General features: G+C 38.7%; 1 protein-coding gene across 1 annotated transcript in view; it reads left to right on the forward strand.

The window, feature by feature from the left end:
* The first annotated feature begins 502 nt into the window (after positions 1-502).
* Positions 503-22,825, forward strand: part of fcho1 (FCH and mu domain containing endocytic adaptor 1) — a 101,265-nt gene continuing 78,942 nt past the window's right edge. The window contains exons 1-2 of the mRNA XM_042514874.1: positions 503-590; positions 18,026-18,076. Of these exons, the coding sequence (XP_042370808.1) occupies positions 18,050-18,076 (27 nt within the window). The 5' untranslated portion in view covers positions 503-590; positions 18,026-18,049. The remainder of the gene's footprint in view (positions 591-18,025; positions 18,077-22,825) is intronic.

Below are 22,825 nucleotides of genomic sequence, written 5' to 3' on the forward strand. Positions count from 1 at the left end.
GCTGTAGACTACATGACTACCGGTCTGTGAGGAGGTGTATGAATCTGAATATGTGGGTATATATGTGACAAGTGCATCAATTTAAAACCCATTCAATCATCATTAAAGTAGCTTCACTGAGGACTTGAAAGAGGTTGATAAATAATATATATATTGCAGTCAGAAAGCGTGAAGTTAAAATGGAGTACAGAAATTATTAAATGACTAAACTTTGCTCAGCCTTTGTTTGATGTTTTCCCATACAGGCAGGATGTAGAAGCCACGTCCTTCGTGCCCATACATTTCATTTCTAAGGTCTGTATTTTGTGGGCGTTACCCTGAAACAAATACCCAATAAGCTGTCGGTATACTCTCCAAGCCCCTCCTTTTTATGGTTGCTATGCCTACTCCGCGTTTCTCCCTGATTGAGTACCTGAGTAGCCAATCTGCGTCGAGATGGGCGGGACTTTGTGAGCACACTGAAAACTGCCTGGTGAATTTCTACTACTACGATCACACCGCACAGGGTGCATACAAGTGTTAGACCGTGGCCACAGAAAACACCGGGGATGGAAAATGTCCTATAAACGCTGTTGGAAAAGTCTATACAGGTAATAAATTATTCCTCGTCTTTTTACCTCTTTCTTTTGCATGAATGTAATTCAGGAATTGGCTCGAAAGACTGAGCTAATGCTAGGCTGTTACAAATATCGAGTTGGACATGCATGGCTGTGACATTGTTGAATTGAAACTGGCAGCACCAGTAGACACGTTTGTTTGACACATAAACGGAGGGAAAATAAGCTGACACTGAAGGAGAAACTTAGTGCGAGACAAGTAAATGTTGGAGCTTAAAAAATGCATATGTATATCCAGAATTTGAACTTTCATAGGTAATTTTTCCTCTGACAAACCAAAATATCAAATATAGCAGCACCTGCCAAGGTGGGGCAGGGTTTTTATTTGAGTGCATTTTGTTGTTAGTCTTACTACATTAATTTGACAACCTGGCTCCCACTCAGAGGGTATTTCTGTCATCTTTGGCTAATTTAGAGCCATTTTGGACGAATTAGTGAGTTGAAGTGGTTGCATTTAAGCATTTAAATGATCCTCCTGCATCCCAGAACATGTTGTTTTTTTGTAGTGAGTATTCTTACCAGAGAAGTTTGTACAATGATGAGAACCTATGACTTGAGTCCTACCAATACATGCATATCCATAATTATGTGAGATATGTGAGAGTTTAAAAACTCGCTGTTAATAAATTGGACTTTTTATAGTTGACAAAAACTTTGCAGTGCTATCTTTAGGACTCTCATAAATGACTTCAAATATATATTTGCATTCATCTACTGCAATGCAGCCAATATGCCAGTAAATAAATAGACTAAAATTGCCTTGGTATTAATGCGGGGAAAGTGAAAACATTGGCTCACAAAAAAAAGTCCACAAACTGAACCAGATCACAGATGAGAGACCCAAGATGGAGTTTCTAGGTTAGATGACCTGCCTGCAAATATTAACAGGCCTGTCCTAGATATCCTATGTGAATTCTTAGAGGTATGGCAGGTATTTGTTTGGCTCCATGGAGAATAGTACTTATTTGGAGACACCCTTGCCCATCGCTTGTAAATAAACTTCTACTCAAGCATGATCAGATTAAACAGAGCTTTTGATAAGAAGTTGTTTAACTCAGTGTGATACTGTCTCGAAATGAAATGTAGTATCTTGCGGCCTTAGTGTTTTGAATCGACAACACAGTGGTGCCTTAATATCATGCAGCATCATTATGGGCCTATCTTACCAGAAAGAGACTTTTTTTGATTTTTAATTTAGAAGACACAATCTATAATCGAAAAGGGTAGACCCACTCCCGAAAAGCAAATACAGGAATGGAGCCTGCCCTTCTTCAGTGTGACTAACACTATGTATTCAGCTATCAGTAATGTTTGTAAACATTGAATTATGAATGTAAAATATGCCTCAAACATTTAGGGTAAAACATCACATGCTGGGGGTTTCACTGTGGCTTACTTGTCTGCAACCACAACATCCTTTATTTTCTCTCTCATAACATTTCCTGTCACACAATTTTGTATGTTACCGATTTATTACAGTATTTTACTGGTTAAAATATCTTCAAAAGCAAAAGTAGGCACAATCGTTTTGGTGATTTTAGGGTTTTGTGCTTCATTGTGTTACTCTTAGGAGGTGCAACCACTGTCTGGTTGCACCAAAGCAACCACACTGGAATTCCCCTCTAACTGCCTGATAGACTTCTGATTTCCAAACAGCTCTAACCTACACCACAGTATTTGAATCTTCACACTGCAGCACAGCTGCTTTCGTTTCGTCTGCTACAATAGACTGTCTGCCTGTGTTGTTTTTCTCTCTCTGCCTCTGAAAGCAAATGGCAGGAGTTTAGAGTTAAGGGCTGCCAGGTCTTTTGATATCAGACGTAAACAACGCTCTCCCCGGTGCCTTGACTTCAACAGGAGATAGACCTTTTCCTTGCTACTTGCTGATGCTCAAAAAGTGAGTCAGGATGAGTGGGATGGTAAGAAATGAGACAGAGTGAAGGGAGGGGTTCACTTCAGAAAAGTGCACCAGCATGGGGAGGAACAGTTGTCTTTTCTTTCTATGGCAACTCATATTTGGCACTGGGTAGTTCTTAACGATCGATATTCATTCACTGACCAAAGGCTGTTTTCTAGTGCCTGTCAGTTGAGACTCGTCAGCAAAGTATATCTAAAGGCATGGCTATATGTAGGCCACAAGTTAGATATAGATCACGACTGAGAGGGGCACGTGCGTTGGCTTTAATGAAGATACTTCAATCTGATTTTGTGAATATTCATTAGGCTGTTGGCTGTATTGATAATACCTTAATGGCTGCTGACATACACAAATGTCTACCAATTATAGCTGTGGCTCCGTAGTAATGTTTGCCTGTTTTGCTTCAAGATTTTTTTGGTCTAGACTGAAACATTTCAACAACTAATAGATGGATTGCCATGAAATTAGGTGGAGACATTGGTGGTATCCAGCGGATGAAGCAGATTGGGACAATGCTAATTGTCTCTGGGATGACAGGATGTCATTAGTCTTGAGCCCTGGCTGTGAGGTCACTGTTTCTGTAGAATGCTTAGGATGTTTTTGGAAATGTAAGTTAACATTATGTGGCAAAGACTCACAGTATGCAAATTTTGTAATGTATTCTTTATTTACACAGGTAATCTTATTGAGACATGCAGCCTCATTTTCAGTGGAGACCAAGAGGTGATATTAGGTGGCCACAGAGGAACTTTTTGTTGTCACAGGCCAATGGGCCATAGTTAATGTCGAACCTTGCTGAATATTAAATGAAAAGATGTAATATGCTGATTGTCATTGAGACACTCAGTTGGAGACAGAAAGCTTGGACCTTATGTTGGCTGAGTGAGAAAGCTCCAGGCTAGATGCTGGATTGTCACTTTACCAAAGATTTCAATGAATATTGCATGGTGACATATTGCATATTTTTACTAATAGCTCAGTATTGACCTGCAATGTGTTACATGTTCACTGAAATCATAGTAGTGCCAAGGCCTTGGTGATAATGTAAGGGGAGCCCGACAGAATGAAAAAACACAAAATCAAGAGCATTTATATTTTTTAGATACCTGTGTAAAGGCGTTTTATTTTGGATTTGCAAAGTAGAGTTCATTTTCTTAAATGAATTTAATTTAAAACCCAGGATTTGACAGCTGGTGTTACAGTGTCAGACTAACTGTTATTTAACTAACTAACTGTTACTATGTTTCATTGTTTTTTTTCTCAAATGGTGACATTTATGTATTCTGCAAACCATTGGTGCTATCACAGAAAAATGAGTAGAAATGCTGCCTGAAGCTATAAGAAGGAACACATGGGATTCACTCCAGCTAAGACATGCACAGTTTGTCAGTTCGGCAGTCACAGAAAGTGAGGAAGCTGGCCACCTGAGAACATAACACAGGTGGTTAGAAAAGGCTTTTGTTGACTGGCTGCTTACTTACAGCCATGCAGCACACAACCAATTACTAAACCATAAACACTGCTGTAAAGCCTGACTCTTTTCAGGCCTGAGTTTCACCTCTTCAGACTGAGGCAGACAGAGAGAAGGGGGAAGGTGAGGAGAAAAGAAAGAAGCAGGTGAATAAGAGGAGCTCCCTGTTTTGCATTTATATTTGAATGAAGCAACAATTTTCATGTGCACACGGTTGCAGCCATGCATAGTTAATGAGCGGGAGTCTTCACCTTCCCTGATGACGCCTCTTTCTCTCTCGTAGACCCACAAGGATCTTCTTACTCTTACTTGTTGTGATCATGCCTTTCCCTGCTCCTTATTGGCTCTCCTACAACACATTATATGGTGCCAATGACAAATATTAATTATACATGTTAGCCTCTCATATGTAGGCTAGAGTGCTGCAAGGCCTTCCCTCTGCTTTGCCAAACAGGGCAGGACCCAGGGGCAGGAAATATGAGGCAGGAAACAGTAAAGCTAACCTGTTATGTAACGAAAACACAAAAAAAACTCTTGATGTGGAGTGCCATAGTTCGAGTAATTCGAGTTTTGTTATGATTACTTGTCTAAAAGTTGACGTGACAACAGGTGACACCCTGTGGTGAAATCGTGCACCTTGTAAACCGTGACCTGTGCCTGAGGTTGTGAGCGAGCCCAGCCATGGTGTCCTCATGGCAGATGGGAGGACCCCGGGCTGAATGCTCATGGATCTGTTTCTAGGTTACTGGTTCATTTTATGCTCTGCTGTTCTCAAAGACCAAAAATGATAAGGAGAGGTGAAAAAAAAAATATTTTGTCGATGCGGCTAATAGCAGCATGGAGGGTGATTTCAATTTGAGATTATTTTAATTAAAAAGTAATCAGCCATAGCCACAAGGAGGGAAACCTTGACTATGATGACAGGTTTAAACTGTGTATTTATTTACAGTCAGACTACAAAAAGATGTTCATAATTTCCTGTGTTAAAATGCTGTTTTATTTCTTTTCTGTTCATTATTTATAGAACAGACATCAGATAACTAAAGCTTAAGCAATTAGTCCATTTATCAATGACCAGAAAATTAATCTGCCACAGTTTTAATAATAGATTAATCAAGAAACTTATCAAGCAAAAGTCAAATACTTGCTGATTTCAGGCTGCTTTTCTTTCTTTTAGATTCTTTTAAATTGAATATTTTTTGTTTTTTGATGGTTGTTTGGACAAAATAAGCAATCTGAATAAGACAACTTGTGCTCTGAAAATTATGATCTTTAATTTTCACTATTTTGGATATTTTATAGACCAAACAATTAATACGTTAATCAAGAAAACAACTAGTAGATTAATCAGTCAGGAAAGCAATTACCACTGTTATGTTTTTGTGTATATAATCCTTTTTCCTTACAGAAGTCATGTAGTAGATACCAGGCAAGTAGAGCAGTAGAAATCAGTCACCTGTAATAAAAACAGAAAAAAAAATCTGCTGTAGTTTCACTTATCAGGCTAAAATGCAGAAAATCTGTATGTTACATCTTCTCAAATGTGAGGATTTGCTGTTTTCCTCTGTTTTTGCATAATTTAATGAAATATTTTAGGGTATCTGAGTGTTGTTCAGAAAAAAACCAACAATTTATTTTAGTTGTGTTTATTCATTTATTTAACATAACATACAGAAAGGCAATTGTCGAGGCAGAGTTAGTTAAAGAGCTAATTTGCCTTTCCGGTCCCTAATCAGGGAAATATTAAAAGATAATACAGTGCCATACAAGGATTTCAAGCAAAACAAACGGTACAAACAGTACATCACTTATAAAACGTCACACAAAATATACATACACAGTCTTGGAAAACAGTTGTTTAATGCCAAGACTTAAACCAGTGGTTACATGGATGGTTTGTCTTGAGCTGTGTTTTGAGTGTTGCTTTAAAAAAGCACCCTGAGCTTGTGCACTCTCTGTGAGTGGGAATTGAGCTCTGTTTATCTGCTGCTCTGACTGAAAATGCTTGTTGTCTGATAGCGGTTCTCCTAAGTTTAGCTGAGCAGTCGCCTCTGGCTGATTGACTGGTCTTAACTGATTAGTTGTTAAAGTTACTTTTCAAGCAGAAATGACAATTATTCCACCCCTTTACAGCTTCTTAATTATGTGTAACTGATAGTAAACCAAATATCTTTGGCAGTGGGACTGTTGGTAGCAATTTGACGATGTTACACAAGCATTTCCCACCATTTTCTGACATCCCATAGACCGAATGATTAACTGGGAAAATAATTAGCAGATTAGCGAAAAATAACTGTTAGCAGCCCTATTTGTTCTGTTGGTCGGCTGTATAGCAACAATGAGAGGTGATTCCAAGGTGAGATTTCTTTTTCATCACAACAGAATAAATGAGGGAAACATATCTAAATGTATTACCAATGCTACCATATCTTTCCCCAAATATTAGTTAAACTGTTCATAGTTTGTCAGGTACAGCAATGAGAGGCAGCCTGGTTAATGAGTCACTAAGAATAGAAGAGAATACAATTAGGAGCTGTAAATTTGTTCTCAGTCTCTCCTCAGATACAATGAACCGCACTGTTAGACTCTGTCTTAATTCACAGCTGCACTGCTGCAAACATGCTCATCTCTAGCTGTGTGTGGACGTCGTTGCGTCTTGTGAGAGTGCTTGCTGTCATGCTGTGCACTCACACAGCTGGTCATGCCGGGACTTGGAAGTGATGCCCGCCTGGCACGTTGTCATAGAGTGGACTGGACTGGGGTTGTATGCTGCAGTGACAAAAGCACATTCAGGCCAGGACAATGGGGAGCTGACAGCCTGGGTTGTGTTTATCACTCTGCTTCTCTCTCTCTCTCACCGCCTCCTGTCTATTGTGTTTGCTGTCTCACTGTTTCTCTCGTACGATCTCAGTCACTGAAGTCCCAAGCACACGCTCACCCAGCAGCCTGTTTATCGCTTTAAGAGAATAAGCTCTGCGCAGTGTTGCTGAGGCTGCTGTAGTCATTAAATACAGGGTGTAATTCTGTCATCAAGTTGGCGGTGATGTGATTGTTGGTTCCAGTGTGTCATCATTTAAGTGCAGGCTCTGGTTTTAGTGCTTGTTGTCGACGCATTCATCTCTGTGGGCTGTGCCGACAATTTGGCATGCTGAATTTGTTGTTGATTTTAGCGATCATTTTTGTCGTCATTATAGACAAACAATAAATCACCAGCAGGATACTGTATATAGAGTAAGGTCATACTCTGATGCACAGTGTTGTTTTTAGTTTCACAAGTTTACTGACTTCTCTTTTTTTTTTAAGTCATTTGAAATCATCAGATTTGTGCTTTTGTTGTCATTTTATGATTTGCTGTTTTTCTTTGTCAAATATGATTAGTAAATGGAATATTCAGGGTTTTGGGTGGATGGTCAGGAAAAGCAAGAAATTTCAAGACGCTTACCTGGGAGTAGCAATATTAAAATTTGCATTTTTCTAATGCCTATTTTCTTAAATAAATAAATAAATAAATAATAATCTGCAAATTGGGGTGCCTCAGGAGCTCAGTCCCTGGTTTGCGTCCACCCTTGGCCTTTTGCTGCATGTCAACTTCTCTTTCAGTCCTTTCCTGTCTCTCTAACTACCTAAAAAAAGAAGAAATGGCAAAAAAAAAATCTTATCTAAAAGCAAATCAGTTGCTAAGAAAAATAATTGTTAGTTAAAGCCGTTAAATTACTATTGTTTATGAATTTTTATGTCCTCACGCCAGCCATAGCTGTGGCAGGAGGGGTTATTTTTTGGAGGTTGTCTGTCGGCATGTTCTTTATGTCCTTATGTCCGTCTCATTTTGTGAACACAATATCTCAAGAACGCCTCGAAGGAATGTCTTCAAATTTCACACACCTTATGTCCATCTCATTCTCAATTTTAGTGGTCAAAGGTCAGACCTCAAAAATGACCTTTAAAAGCATGTTTGTGGCCATAACTCAACTATTCATACATTAATTATGACAAAATTTCACACAAATGTCTAATTGGATAAAATGATGAAGGGATGACATTTTTTACCCAAAAGGTGACATCATAATGTACTACAAAAATACTTTTCTGGTCAATTTGTAGTTTCTTTGCAGCAACATCCATATTTAAAGCATTGAACTGTCATGGCTGCATCTGAGTCTGGGCGGACATGGATGTAAACTGTACCTGCAACTGACACACAGAGACAGGCAACCGTGAGGTGGTAATTCTAGTTCGAAGAGGGTTACTGATCTCCCCTCACATAAGACCAACTACTCCCATCACATGACCGAAAGTTAACATTCAGGTCACGTGATGCCTCCTAAACAGGCTCTGTTCCCTGAATAAAGACTATGAGGTGCATTGAAAACTCTGGATCATTTGTTATTTGACCTTTTGAGCCTCACCATATGTTGTCCCCAAAGGTCAAGCGTTGCACTGTTCCTGATCCCCTGGAGTTCATGTGTTTGTCCTGACAGTCAGTGGTGATGGTCTGCAGATGGATTAATTTAGTTGTTGAAAGAGAATAAATATGCAGAAATAAGCTTTTTGTTGTCGCATTTTTGTGTCAAAAATCTGTTCTGACAACTCATTTGAATGACATCAGTACAGATGAACTGAAAGACCGTTTCAGAGCTTGACTGATCATATCAACCCACAGTGGTTTTATATTCATGAAAGAAACTGCAAAACATCCACAGTGAAGTCTTGCTCAAAATTAGCAGCCACAGCAGTGAGTCATCCCATCCTGGAAGACGTGGCAGAGGGGTGCAGACGGCTGTCTGGTGGCAGTGAAGGGGAAATTAGGCCTGACACAAAATGATCTCTCCTCCACGCTTCACCAAATCAGGTTTAAAACTAATACTGAGGGACAGACGAGTCGATTTGCAGTGCAGTAGACTTCTCTGTAAGCCTCCAGCTGCTCCATAAATTCAGACCGTTTGTCCTTGTCCTACCTCTGTGCCTCATACCTGCATATGAGAAATAGAGGTGTGACTGCACTGCATTTCTGGTATCTCAAATATTAATGGCATCTTTTTCAAAAAGTGTATGGACACCAGGGATGCAACAAAAAAGAATTTTATCAGTATTTGATATAAACAGTGAAAAACTGTTTCCCAGAGTACAGGGAAATTTCGATAAAATTGTGTGTTTTTCCAACAAAGTTGGTTTAACCAAAACCGAAAAATGTTCTAGATGAACAAATCCTATGTACAATCATTTAGTGCATCTGATCAAATGATTAAATTCTCAAGTACTTTATGACAAAAACAACAGGTAACATTCCTGTCTGCCTCAGCTGTGCATGGTGTTTAGTGCTCTTAGCAAACGTTGTCTGAGGTGCCCAGTAGCTCAGCTGGTAAAGCGGGTGCCCCATGTACAAAGGCTATGTCCTTGCTGCTGTGGCCGCAGGTTTGAGCCTGACCTTGGCCCTTTGCCGCATGTCTTCCCCTTTTACTCTTAAGTCTTTTATCATGCTAAGATGCTTAACTAAGTTGGCAAACATTATAAATATTATACCTTTAAGGGATACTTAGCTGATTTTCAACCAGCTTTGTGTCATAACAGTGTCAGTAGTTTGTGTAAACTGTTTCACTGGCTTTACGGCTGCTTGAACCACAAATTGTACTTCCACATTTTCATCAGCCTGCCACACAAACTGTATAAAAGTGGATCAAGAGACAGACCCATCTCCTCTCCCTTTCTTTCTCTCTCTCAAACTCACACCAAACTAAGATCAAACTGTAAAACTGAGCAGTGATGATCAAACGTAAACCAAGACTGTTACTGCACTGCCTGATACTCGTGCCCTGTTTGGCTCCACAATTTATGAACAAAAAGTGGACATCATACAATTTACTGTATTGTTAAAACAGAGGCTGAAAAAATGTTAAACTAGGCAGTGCTGATCAAATATAAACCAAGATTGTGTAACTGCAATGCCTATTTCTGCGTTTTGAGAAACATGTTTTATCTTACTGTTTAATTGTAATATGAGATTGTTTGTTACCTGCCCGCTGTTGTGTCAAACAGGCAACTTTGCTTTATGTCACCCACCAGTGGGAGCATTTATTAGACTGCTAAGGCTCAGTGCATTCTTGTAGTTTGTGGATTTTCTATCTCTTGAGCAAAAGAATGCAGCAGTCCTTTTTTCTCTGTTTTTTCTCTGGTCATGTTGCACCAATTCGTAAGTAAGTATTTGCATCTTTCTACTAAAGACAGACTGCCCAGTTTTATGAAAACACTGAACTAGGCCTATTTCTTAAACATTAGCATGTAAGCATTGTCTTTGGGATGCATGTTGGCATGCTGATGTTAGCATTTAGTTTAAGCACAGCCACAGAGAGCCACTTATGGCTATAGACTCACAGTAATGTTTCTTATGGGTACGATTGGGTAAGCAACTAATTGTATGAATATGAATGGAAACTAGCAATTAGTAAGCCGAAAATTGACAACAGATACAGATTTTAGCAAATAAGATTAACGCTAAGCGATCCCTCTTTGATGTAATGTTATTTTGAGCGTACCTCTCCTCAACCTGGCCTTGAATCTTGAGCTGTTTATTTAAGGATCAGTTTTTATCCATCTTACTTATGCCACAGCCACCATGTCGCTTCACTTTTTTTCTCATCTTTTCATCTTGTCCTTCACCCGTTTGGAGGCTTGTTTATGTTTACCTCTCTGATTCTGCAGTACGGCTGTGTTTGTTTTATCTTCGAGTCTATCCATCCACCCACCTCGCCTCACTCCTCTTTATTTTTCACCTCTACCTGTCCTTTTCCTTTTTCGCTCAATTCCTTTGTGTCATTTTCTGTCTCCCTCCTGCTTTGCTCCCTGAGCTCATGACAAATGTGCCTGTTCGGAGGTTAGAGAAGCATCTTTATTCCACACTCGGCTGTGTCATTACATTTAACCCAGTTCCGTGTATATTTTGCTCTTTGAGCCAGAGGAGGAGGCTGTGAGGTGTGAGGGGGCGGGAGTTTGTGTCGACCTACCCTCCCTCCCTCCCTTCCTTCAGATAGACATCTGTTGGTAGATTGCTCTCTGGCAAAAGAAAGAGGAAAGGGAAATAAAACCAGAAATGCTTAATATGGGTGGAGGTGATGCACCATTTATTTCCTGCAGGAATGAAATGGGTTGTGGATAGAGTTTGTCTTTCCTTCTTTCACTCCTCATCTGCTTTTCTTAAGTCCTACTTTTCTCTTTTCTATGACAGCCATCTGTAGGCAGGTTTTACATTAACCCTCAAACTGTGCAAATTGAAACTGCAAATATAAAATACACCTAATGAAAACACATTGATTTCAAAAAAGAAAATCCCATTTATCGCAAAAATGTTTTTACGCTTGCATGAGGTGGTATTTCTGGTGATTTGAAAAAGCCTAATTTTGCAAAACTGCAATGGAAAACTCTTTTTTGGCTTTAATAGGTCACACAATGCAATGACATCCCATGTACAGCGGCCCCATGTCTATCCTATCAATTAAAGGCAAAAATGCCTTTAGTTGGTTGGACGTTTAGTTGGATGAGCAGATCATGTGGTAGTTTTGAATCCACAATTCTTCTGTGAAATCCCACAAATGCCCCATACAGCCGCTCCCACTTTCCATTATCTCTCGCAAATCACACCTACATCCCCAGTTGGAAATAATGACAGCCAGTGTATTTCTAAGGCACTGATGACAGCTAGTGCGGTGGCTGCAATAGAAATAAACCTACTGATGTTTCGAACATCCATCATCATACTTCTTGGATTGTTATCGTCAGAGGAGAAGACGCAAAAAATTGCAAGAAAAGTCACAGAACATCACTCAGTGGAAATACAGTCATGTCGCAATTGTGTTTCATCATCATAGAAAATATCGCTTAACGTTTGCGCAAATCTGTAATGGAAGCCCGCCTTGTGTTGTCAGGCAGTGAGACGGTGGCAGGAGCAGAGGTTAGACTGTCTCCACTGATAAAGCTGATTGGTTTGTATCTCCAAATGATCTGCTGTCTGTTCATTGATGATATGATCCTCGCGCAAACCTTTGGTTTCTGTTTTTATTTTACTGTCTGTGTGACTTTGCTGCTGCTCTCTCTGGCTCCCTGCTGTGAATCTTTGACCTGCCAAAAATGATCATCTGGCATTATGAGCAACAGTCTTTCCAGCACGATTGAATGTTAACAGATTGGCAGCTAAACAGGATTAAAAGACATGGAAGCATATGTGTTTTAATGTGTCAGAAAAAACTGCTCTAAAGCCAAAGAAAGGTTTTCAGCGATGTGTCTTAACATCTTAATAATGGCTTGCCATGAAATTTATTACAGAAATCCATGTCCCCCTGAGGATGAATTTCTAAAACTTTGGCTAACCCTTGACTTTTAATTAATAACTCCTCATTAGTCCTTCATAGTCTGTCTTGTTAATTATTTCTGCCCCGAGGAAGATCCTGTTAGGCTGAAACCGTTAAACGTTTAGGAGAGACATGGGGTGTTTAAAGGATAAAAACTCTTTTAATGTACCCTCTCCTTGCTCCTTGTGCTCCCTAAGAGTACTGTTCTTTTCTGTGACCATTTTTTTTAATTTACATAAATATCTTTAGCTTCCCTTCATTGACTGTCTCGCCTTTCCTAACAACTGTTCCTAACAACTAATACTCCTAATGTGTAAACCTAGTTAACAAGTGTAAACGTAAAAAAAACACTCAGAAAACAGTCAAAATTGAGCTCAATTTCATCTCTGTGATTACACGCTGTTTCAAACAATAATGCACATATTTTAAGAACCATCACGTTTTTCAACAACATAAGTATTTAAATGCTGCTCAAATTAGTGGCAACGTAGAAACATAGAACATTATCCAATAAAACATAACAACAACTCACTAAATAAAAGTTAAGAGATAACATTAATTAAAACAGTACTCCTCAAAGAAGAGGAATCTTGAGGAAACACTACTCATTTTCAAATAGGCTTTTTATCGGGTGACCACAATGATTTTAAAAATAGGTTTAACGAACTTGTATTTCTGGTGCTGACTAAAGTGGTTAGCAAAGTTTAATCAACTAGTGACTTATTGCACGCATTTGTAGTTCTTGCTTCTTCACTGTTTAATAAGTAAAGGATAAAATAAGGCTAGGTCATACTGAGGAAATCAAGTAGGATTCTGATCCTCGCTGGTCCCATTTAACTTCTTAGTCTGTGAACAGACAGATTTTTGTCTTTTTTTTCACTGGCTTTACTGATGTAAAGTGGTCACTGTAATTGCTAATGATATTGTTTGCTTGTGTGGATGTTTATATTGTATATTGTATTGGGTGTACATAAAAAAGAGGATAGTTGTTTATATTGTATTGAGTTTTATATAAAACTGGGAGAGCTGTTTATATTGTATTAAGTTGTATAACTGGGATAGTTTTATGTGAATGTATATATAGGGGTAGGAATAAATAAGTGTGTACTTCTTCCACCCCTTTTTGAACATGTGATATTTGAGTTTAAGTGCCTTCAATATTTGTTATTGAGATTGATTTATAGGCCTTTTTTTTGGTCTTTTTGTTTTTGTTCGTTGCACTTGGCTGTAAGGATTTTTTGCTTTTATTTGTGTTTTGTTTTTACATGTTCAAAATCAAGATTCATTCATACATTCATTCATTCCTTCAGTCATTCAATTTCCACTAATCTTGATTCACTTTAAACAACTTTCTTGTCTTTTTTATTAAGACAACATAGCAACATCCCATTAGGAATAATTTATTAATTTTGAAAGAAACTAAATATGTGGTTTTCAACTATTTGTTTCCTACTCTTAATACAATGTTTGTGAACAAGCTGTTGTTAAAAGTAAAAAATGACATTTTTTTTTTCTGACATTCCACTTAATCTTTTCCCTCCCTTAAAGTGCTTCCATGCAGCACTGAGACTAACATGAATGAATCTGTCTGCCTGTGACCCGATTACACTTGCAGTGTTCATTTGCACACACAGAAGACCTGCACCTGTTGTAAAAAAAGGCTCATTGTGCTAAAATATCGGCTGAAATTCCGTTATGGAGTAATAACAAATTTCATTTTCTCATTTATCTGGGAATGATATATCAGCCAATATCAACTGTGGCACTGACAGCGATGCACTGAGGCAACTAAAAATGATCCTGTATATTTATATTTATTTGTATATTTAAGTTGCTCTGAGGGGTCTCTTCTGTTTGTATCTGTTAAGGTTTCTCACAGTTAAGCATTTGTGTTTGCAGTAGGTTGAGATTCACTGCTGTGATTAAACCATATGTGCATGGGGACACACACAGCAAGACCAACATGTGTGGACATTTAATTTCTGAATAAAAAATGATCTTGAGCCGGAGGAATCAAGGTCACAGTGTGTCCCACTTCTTCTCGGGGCTGCTTTGTTTGCCTCAGAGCTGATTTCAGCTGAACGTTTAGTTGGAACCAGATGGAGAATGCTGGATGTCAGCTACTTCTATACATCCCACCCCGGCTACTGTCCACATGGGGTCCCTGTGCACACCTCTCCCTCTGTCTTTGTGTTTCTAAATCACACCATGTCAAAACAGAGGGGATTAAAAACAAAGTGGCTAATTAGCTCAGATCTACAGTATGTTTCAATATGGTTCACCAGGCTGTTACAAGAAGGAAACAAGAGGCTTCTGTCATCCCTCACCGTCATGGTGTGTCTGTTTTTATCTCTGGTCCTCCCTCTGTCCCCTCGCTCTGCTCCCCTGAAGACCATCTGGTGGTTTGGTCAGGATCACTCTCCCCTGTGTGGGTATTTTGCATTTATTGGCGGTAGGATGATGACCTTAAGAAATATCTGTTTGCTTAATGGCTGTTTTATTTCCTCTTTGATTTGTTTGGTTTTAGGCATATACATTTTCGGCATAGCTTGGCAACATAATATGGACTTCTTCTCAATATCATATGTGATCGAATTAGATAATATAAAGAATTGTGTTGATATTAATGTCAAGGTGCCGCATTTGTTTTGTCTTACGCTTAAGTGAACTTTTTAGAAGGTAGAATAAATTGTACATTGCGAAAATCTAACTGCCCATTCTTTGTCAATGTTTTGTTTTTCCAAAATTTAACTTTGAGAAAATTTCAATATTCACTGTCTTTGGAAATTACAAGTGATTATGACCCAAATGTTGTTAAGATACTGGATAAATATTTAGTTAATTTAGGTCAGGATATAGCGGTATAGACAATAACCGTGATAAGTAAAAATGAAATATTGGTTTTGTAGTAATAATACAAATTTTACAATTTATGTAAACATACCAGTGCCTCTTAAATCATTTCTCTTTCTTACAGTTCTGGCTTTGTCTCCCTCTCCACTTACCTACACTTGTATTTTTAGCATAAATCATTTACCAACAAAAGAGACAAAATGTACAAAACAAATAGACAAAACCAAGTTAAAGATTAATTTCACCAATTTCATTATTATTTTCAATTTTTTTTTTTCAAATTTTCTATACATATAACAATAATATCATTATTGTGAATTATGTTGACCATCATAATGGTGTAGTGGAAATCTGATACCTTCCAGCTCTCATCTCAGTGGGTCCTTCCCGGCTATAAGGATAAATATAGTAAATTAAGACTTTTTACTAAATCATTTGTCTGAATCCTGTATACTTAAACTGAGCGTATATCTATAATAACCAGTGATTTATATCCATAAGTTCAGTCAATCAGTCAGCCCATAGTCGAGTCCAGAGGTCAAGACTCTTTTGGTTGTAAAACTATAAATCAGGACATAAACATCAGACACGAGCCTCTGCATCAGCCATCAGCCCATATTTTCTGTTTAGAGAACCTCATGTTGACAAAGTTGTCCTTGGTCAAACATTTTGTGGTGCACAGAAACGTATCTGAGAGCAGTCATTGTCAGATTTATGCATGACATCAGACAAACCTTTAAAGTCAGTCACTAATTTGGTTTTTAATTAGAGTCTACTAATAATAATTAACTTGGAAAAATATGATCATATTGTAACTCCACCATTCCACAAGAAAACCCCCTAAAAACAACAAAAAAACCCTGTTAATACTGAATTATCCCCGAGCTCTACCCTACAATATTTCTGTCCCTCCGTATCTTTTTCCAAGCGAACCTGCTTTGCCAAACAGAATGCTGTCTGCAGGGGCCTCCAGTCCCACCGCTGAGCTAATTAAGAAGGTGTGAGTGTGTGTGTGTGTGTGTGTGTGTGTGTGTGTGTGTGTGTGCGTGTGTGTGTGTGTGTGCGTGCGTGTGTGTGTGTGTGTGTAGTAGTAGTAGTAGTAGTAGTAGTTCATGTTGTGTGCCCAATGCCAGGCCACTAGAACTGGGTTTAATCTTTGCCAGTGCAGGTAAAGGGCTGTAGTCAGCGAACTCACGTACACACACGCACGCAGGCACACACACATACACGCAAACACACGCAGTCAGCAGAATAACAGAATCCCTGTGTGAGGGCGGCCCTGGGGAAACACTTCCATTATGGATTCACTTGGAAAAGGCAGGACCACATTCCAATGTTTTTGCATGTGTGTGTTTTTTCGTGTGTGTGTGTGTGTGTGTGTTTGTGGCGTGTTTGTGTGTGTGTGTGTGTCTGCTTGTGTATGTTTCTCTGTATGTGTGTGAGTAGGGGGTCAGGAGATCGATGCTCAGCTGCTGCTACTGTGTATTCCCGCCTGACATCAACCAATTAAAAATTGTCTTACACATCAAAAACGCTGCAGTCATGACAACTCAGACTTCAAAATTTAAGGAGATGAGTTGTTTCTTTGTGACTTTTTTTTGAGGTTGGAATCAGATTTTTTAAAAGTGAGCTTAGGATTTGAATTTAATTCAGTGTATAGTATCAAAAATTGAGATAACTAAATGCACCTTAGCTGTTGTGAAATCCCCTCTTCTGCTTTTAAAAAATGTATTTCATGAGTAACTATATCCTCTGCTACTTTGTTTTGTTGCTAATCAAATTAATAAACGCAAAAACTAATAGTGAGTTCATGAAAGCTCAGCTTCAATCATTTTATCTTGATTATCTTGTTTTCCTAATCGATGAAAGCCAAAACCAGATTAAAATTAAAATGATTAATACCCCAGCCCTAACGCACTATATATATTATAATACCCCAATTTTGGGGAATATCCTCAATAAAAAGGCCAATGTAGTCATCTTTAAGGCTAGCTGTTAACAGTCTTTGTGCTAAGCTAAAATAATCAGCTGCTCAAGGTAGCATCATATTTACAGTGCACATGGGTGGTTTAATCTACTCATTTTATTCTCAGCAAGAAATCAAATAAGCATATTCCCCAAAATGTCAATTTCTTAGTTAGTTACTCAGATTTAGTTACTTGTATTAGTTACTATTTTGGTAGCATTCATTTGCATGAAGTATATTATGAAGGGTATATTAGTGATAGCATTCAGTCGGCAGATATGAATGTAGTCACAAATGTGAGCTGATCAGAAGGTGACTCAGCCAATCAGAGCAGAGCGCTGCAGTCTCCAGTTTCACAAGTTGTGATCATCTCCTCGGTGGCTACCTCCGCCTCTTCTGCCTCGCTCCCTCCATCGATTTATCTTCTCTCCTGTATTCCCTCCCCTCCTCCCCATCTCCCCTGTCACTCCTCCTCTCCGCTTCCTTCCTCAGCTGCCTCCATCCTCCGAGTTTATCCTTTGAAGTCATTTGTTAAGCTCTCCTCTGTCCTCCCTCAGGAGCTCCCTTCCTGCACTGAAGGTGTCCGGGGAGTGTTTTTAAAGTCAAGCTTCTTTGGAAGCTTGTTTATGTGTAATTTGCAGAGATTTTGATACTGCCGTTTGTTGTCAGAGGGCAGAGAGAAGGCTGAACATAAACGTTTCACAGACTGTTACAAGGAAAGGCATCCTCCAGGTTATTTTCCCAAGCACTCAGACTGTGATGTGGAAGAAATGAAAGTCAGGCAGATTAAAAAAGAAAAGTATTAATGCCGTCTTTGTCTCTAATGCAGCTGTGCTTGTTTCTCTGCTCTTCCTTATATAGATTGCTGTGAATCTCTGAGTGAAGATGGCTGTCTTTAAGAACAACTTCTGGGTAAGTGTAATCTCAAAAACACCTGGAAATGAGTCAGGATAATGATAGAGATTTTGCAGACAAACATATGCCAAAGGCTACATTGATCGCTTGTTTACACCTTGAGCCACATATTACTTATTCACCTGTTATGGCTGAATCACAGCCGTGAGTCACTGAGCTTTTCATTTATATTCTCAGCTGAGCAGCCAAGGCTCTGACTCCCTGCTGCTCATGAGGGACACACAGGAATCGCTGACTGTCTCCCTCCTCCGCTCACTTGCAAATAATAGAGATCGATTTTGTATTGAGCAACTTGCTTATTTTCTGCTACGTGGAGAGCAGTGTCATTCAGATAATTCTTGTCGGCAGAGATAATGTCAATTTCTACTGTGTTAAAAGGATATTTTCTTAAGCAGTTTAAAATGCTTCTAACTTGGCGTTGCTTATTTCATTGACATTTTTTGAGCACAAGTCTTCACACTTCTCTGTGTTTCCTAATATGTGTGACATTGGTTTCCCATTGGGGCCAAATGATACCTGAGTTTCGGTACCAACAACACCATCACAATACTTTTAACAATACCTTAGTTTGGTCATTAGAAATGTGTCTTAACAATCAGTGTTATCTGCTGATGAAGTTTCTGAGATGCAGTTGAAAATTGTGGAAAAACTTTAAGAGTTTTTTTGTCAAATGTTTTCAATTTTCTTTAAACCGCAAAATACACCATACTGCTCAGTGTGCCAGTGTTAAACAAAGAATCTTTCCAAAACACGGTGTAAAATTTAGATCAGTTAGATCAGGACATATGTGATCAAAGAAGACGTAAACAATCGTAATGGTGTGTTCAGACAGCAAATTTGACCACCGGACCATTTGTGTTTATTCGCCCCAAACAGCTTTTGTACCAACTGTACAGGCGTTAGCTGTAAGCTAGCTATGACTGGAAGCAGAAGCGCGTCTGTGGAAGTGTAGCAGAGGTGTGTTTGTGTTCAGTTCAGCCTCTGACTGACCTGAGAACTCATCAGAAGCTCCACATCTTTGTTATTCTCCGCTCTCGTTCGAGTTTTCCTTTGGTCTCTGTTCATTTATGAAGCAGATTCATTAAGCCCCAGAAAAAGTGAACATTTACACTTAGGTTGAACTCACATCACAGACGTGTCTTAGCTCCAATATGTGTCTAATAGCATCTTTCCATTGACTTCTTATGAAATCACGCTCCCTTTAAAATTTGCCTAATGTTCTGTCTTAACACACACTATGACTCTGATGATGCATTCATTGTCAGTTTGTCAGTATTTACACTTTTGTATACTCAATGCTAAGGACATATTTTGGTCAGCACTAAGTAGTCGGGTTTGTCTGTCTGAACTCACAATTCTGTAAATACAAAAACTTTGACAGAACCTTCATATTGGCACCGGGTTCCCACATGTCCCTCCAGATTTTCTATGTATTAATATTGCTAACTTTACAATCAAAAGTAACCATACAGTTGAATTAACGCTTCTTTTATGCAGTGTCAACAAAAGGATGAACATTACGAGCCTCGCTGAACTAGGATTTTTTATCTTGTGTTGGAATGCTTTTGATTTTACAGGTGTACCTAATAAATGAGGAACTCACTTGTTAATTATGGTATTATTTAGATTAATTTGTGCAGTAATTAAGGGCCTCATTAGCAACTTCTACACATGTGTAAAGTGGAGGAGAAATGTCTCCAAGTTTTCCACCCCCTCATCCCTCAGTGACTTTGTCAGCTGTTACAGGGTCTCTTTCTCCTCCTCATTTTCTTCTCCATCCTGTCTTTCTTCTCTCCGCTCCGTCCCTGCACACCTGGTACATCTATTTAAGGTGCGCCCTACTTCTTCTTACATGCCTTATCACACTTAGAAAAGTCCTCAGTAATATTTTATTAGTTGAACTATAAAATAAGGCGCTCCACTTTTAATTCAGACACAGAAATGAGATTCTTTTAGGACGATAAGCACATTTTCCTGGGAGGGTTTTTAGGACATTGAAGGTTCTTATATAAGATTGTTTATTGCCTTATGTGCTGTATCCAGGTTTTTTGTACCTGAGGCAAAGGAGTAGTTGATCATGCTCTGTCCATCTGTCCATGTCAGCATCTCAAAATAAATCTGATTAGATCAGTGGAGGTGTTTATGATTAAAGGATAAAGCAAGACACAGCAAGACAATGGTACTCAAAACACTCCATTTGTGAATATGCATGTGCGTCTTCAATTAATGAATAATACTGTGAGTTTAGTAATTGTGGTTTTGGGTGCATTTGTGCACTGTTTGTTTGTTTTTTTGCCTGCTAAACATCCATCTTTGATCCATGGATATCGCAGTCTTTGTGCTGCGGGCAGAGTAGCAGACAAGCAGGTCCGCAGGCACTGAGGCAAGTGGAAAAAGAAGAAAATGAGAGCAAACAGGGAGGGAAGCAAGCAGACAGAGTCATGCAGCAGAATTTCAGCCAGGCAGGCAGACAGGTCGGAGAGCTGCTGTGCCTCTGAATCACAGAGAAGATTAAGTTTTAGGCTTTGTCACAGTGCCTAAATACAGCTACAGTGTGTTAATCATTTTAGCTAATATGTGTTATTTGTGTGCCTGCATTTACTTTACATATTCATAGCTGTGTTTCCCACCCAGTCTGCTTTCAGACACAAATAGCTGTGTAATACATATCAACCCTTCAGTTAATTGGACAACACAGCCGCTGGGGAACAAGTCGCACACACAGAGCCTCGTCTTGTTTGGCTCAAGAACATTGCAGCCGCTCACAAAAGCCTCCTCATAGCACGCCGTCCTTTCACATTAACTGTATAAGGGCTGCGGTCATGGCCCACAGGGGGACCATCAGCTATAATTAAGTACATCCTTAGTAATTTAAGGCACTGTTAGGTCTAAGGAATAGGATTTCTTAAAAGGATTGGTGCTGCTAAGTTATTCGTGGAATTTACAGTTTTCATTTTTTTAGAAAGATTTTATGCAACACATCAGAATTTCCTCATGAGAAATGATGGAAAAGGTTAGTTGTTTTTTTTCATATTTTGCAAAGGAAAATATTTTTCTGCAGGCTCACTGCAATGTTATCAGCGTTCCTTTAACTGTTCAAGAATGAACTAAAAAAGTGAGTAAATGCCCAAAGTGCTTGACTCTTATGATTTACTGTAGTTTGTGGTAGTTTGATTGCCTGGAAATATGCATGGCTGAAGCACAGTATTGGAATTATGAAATCTGATGTGAGACTGGTTTGATATCTCTGAATCTAATTTATTCATCCAAATAAGTCTGGTGTCATGCCAATTAATTGGTGCTTCCGTCTTTTTGGAGAAGCAGATGACCAATCATATATTAGTAGGCAGGATTCAGAATGAAGACATCGTCAATCCATGAAAAATTTACTGAAGATTGATGATGGGAATGACAACAAGCGTTGATGAGATTGAAGCAGCTGAACAAGTTATTTAAAGTCGTTTTACAAAAATAACCATCTATTAGCTAGGTTACCTTTACCTAGCAGATGCTGATCAGCTTCTGCAAAAACATTGCTTGCTACTTACTGGTTAGTTCAAAGCAAAAAGAAAAGAAAAGCCTAAACTATTTTACCGGAATTTTTCATGAGCTTGAGTGTATAGAACAGAAATAAAGATCACTGTAATTTTTCTTCTAAGCTCCAATTTGCATGAAGAATTGGGTCACTGAAGGTGACAATATAAACAATGCAATAGAGACCAGCTCTTTCTGATATCTTAGATACTGTGTGTCTTTGTTTATTGTCCACAACGCTGGTAAAAATCAATAAAATGATTCAAAAGGACAGAATGCAACAATGCAATAAAAAGAAAATAAAGTCAAAAGCTATATTTGACCTGGTGCTCCCTATCAGATTAATCTGGCCCTGTTTGTAGTAACGTCATACATGTATCAGTATACTGCATAGTGCATTTAATGGACCGCTTTTATCGTGCCCTTTTTAGCAAGCACAGATGGTTATAAGATTATTCCATCTAGAGTTACAGCTGGTGTGTCCTAATTTATATTACATGCTATGCTGTATCCAGTATGATCTAATGTTAAAATTTTTTTGCTGTCAGTATACATGTAAAATAATTGTTTTTTTAGTTATGAGCAGCGCCTCCATTTCTTTGTGGATTGATTGCAGTGTGGAACAATAGTGTTCATCAACAGGACACAAAATAAAAGGCTTTTTAGTCTGCATTCTGACTGTTTTGACTTATCTTTATTACCACATTAAATACTCAAGACCTGCTCGGAGTTAGTATATGTAAGCGTAGAATTGGGATGCTGCTGTGAACGTAAAACTACTCATCCGCAAAAATTAATTTAGATGTTTTTTTGAGGATCACATTGCTTTAAGTAAGAGAATAAAGGGAATAACTGTTTTTCAATTGTGCTTTTGTGGGTGGACTGCTCTACTGCAGACAGTAAACTCACTCTGGTGGGATTTCAGTTGCTAGAAATTTATGCCACACAACTCATTCATTATTAAGATGACCTGTTGAAGGGTTTTTAATGATATCCCCATCCCTCCTCTCAGTGCACACTGTGTATTTTCTCCCAGCAGTGGTGAACAGAGCACAAAAATTACTTGTTGTGAGTCTGCATGATATCCAGGGGATTTACATGAACTATTTCAAAGAATAAAAGTAAAGATCAGCAAGCTGTTCGGTTTTGAGGCTGTACAGTATACAGTATTGTTTTCGATCTCCACTTTCTAGAAACATCTCCTTTGCCTGG

Source organism: Plectropomus leopardus, chromosome 3 (genome assembly GCF_008729295.1).
Source record: "Plectropomus leopardus isolate mb chromosome 3, YSFRI_Pleo_2.0, whole genome shotgun sequence".
Classification (NCBI taxonomy): domain Eukaryota; kingdom Metazoa; phylum Chordata; class Actinopteri; order Perciformes; family Serranidae; genus Plectropomus; species Plectropomus leopardus.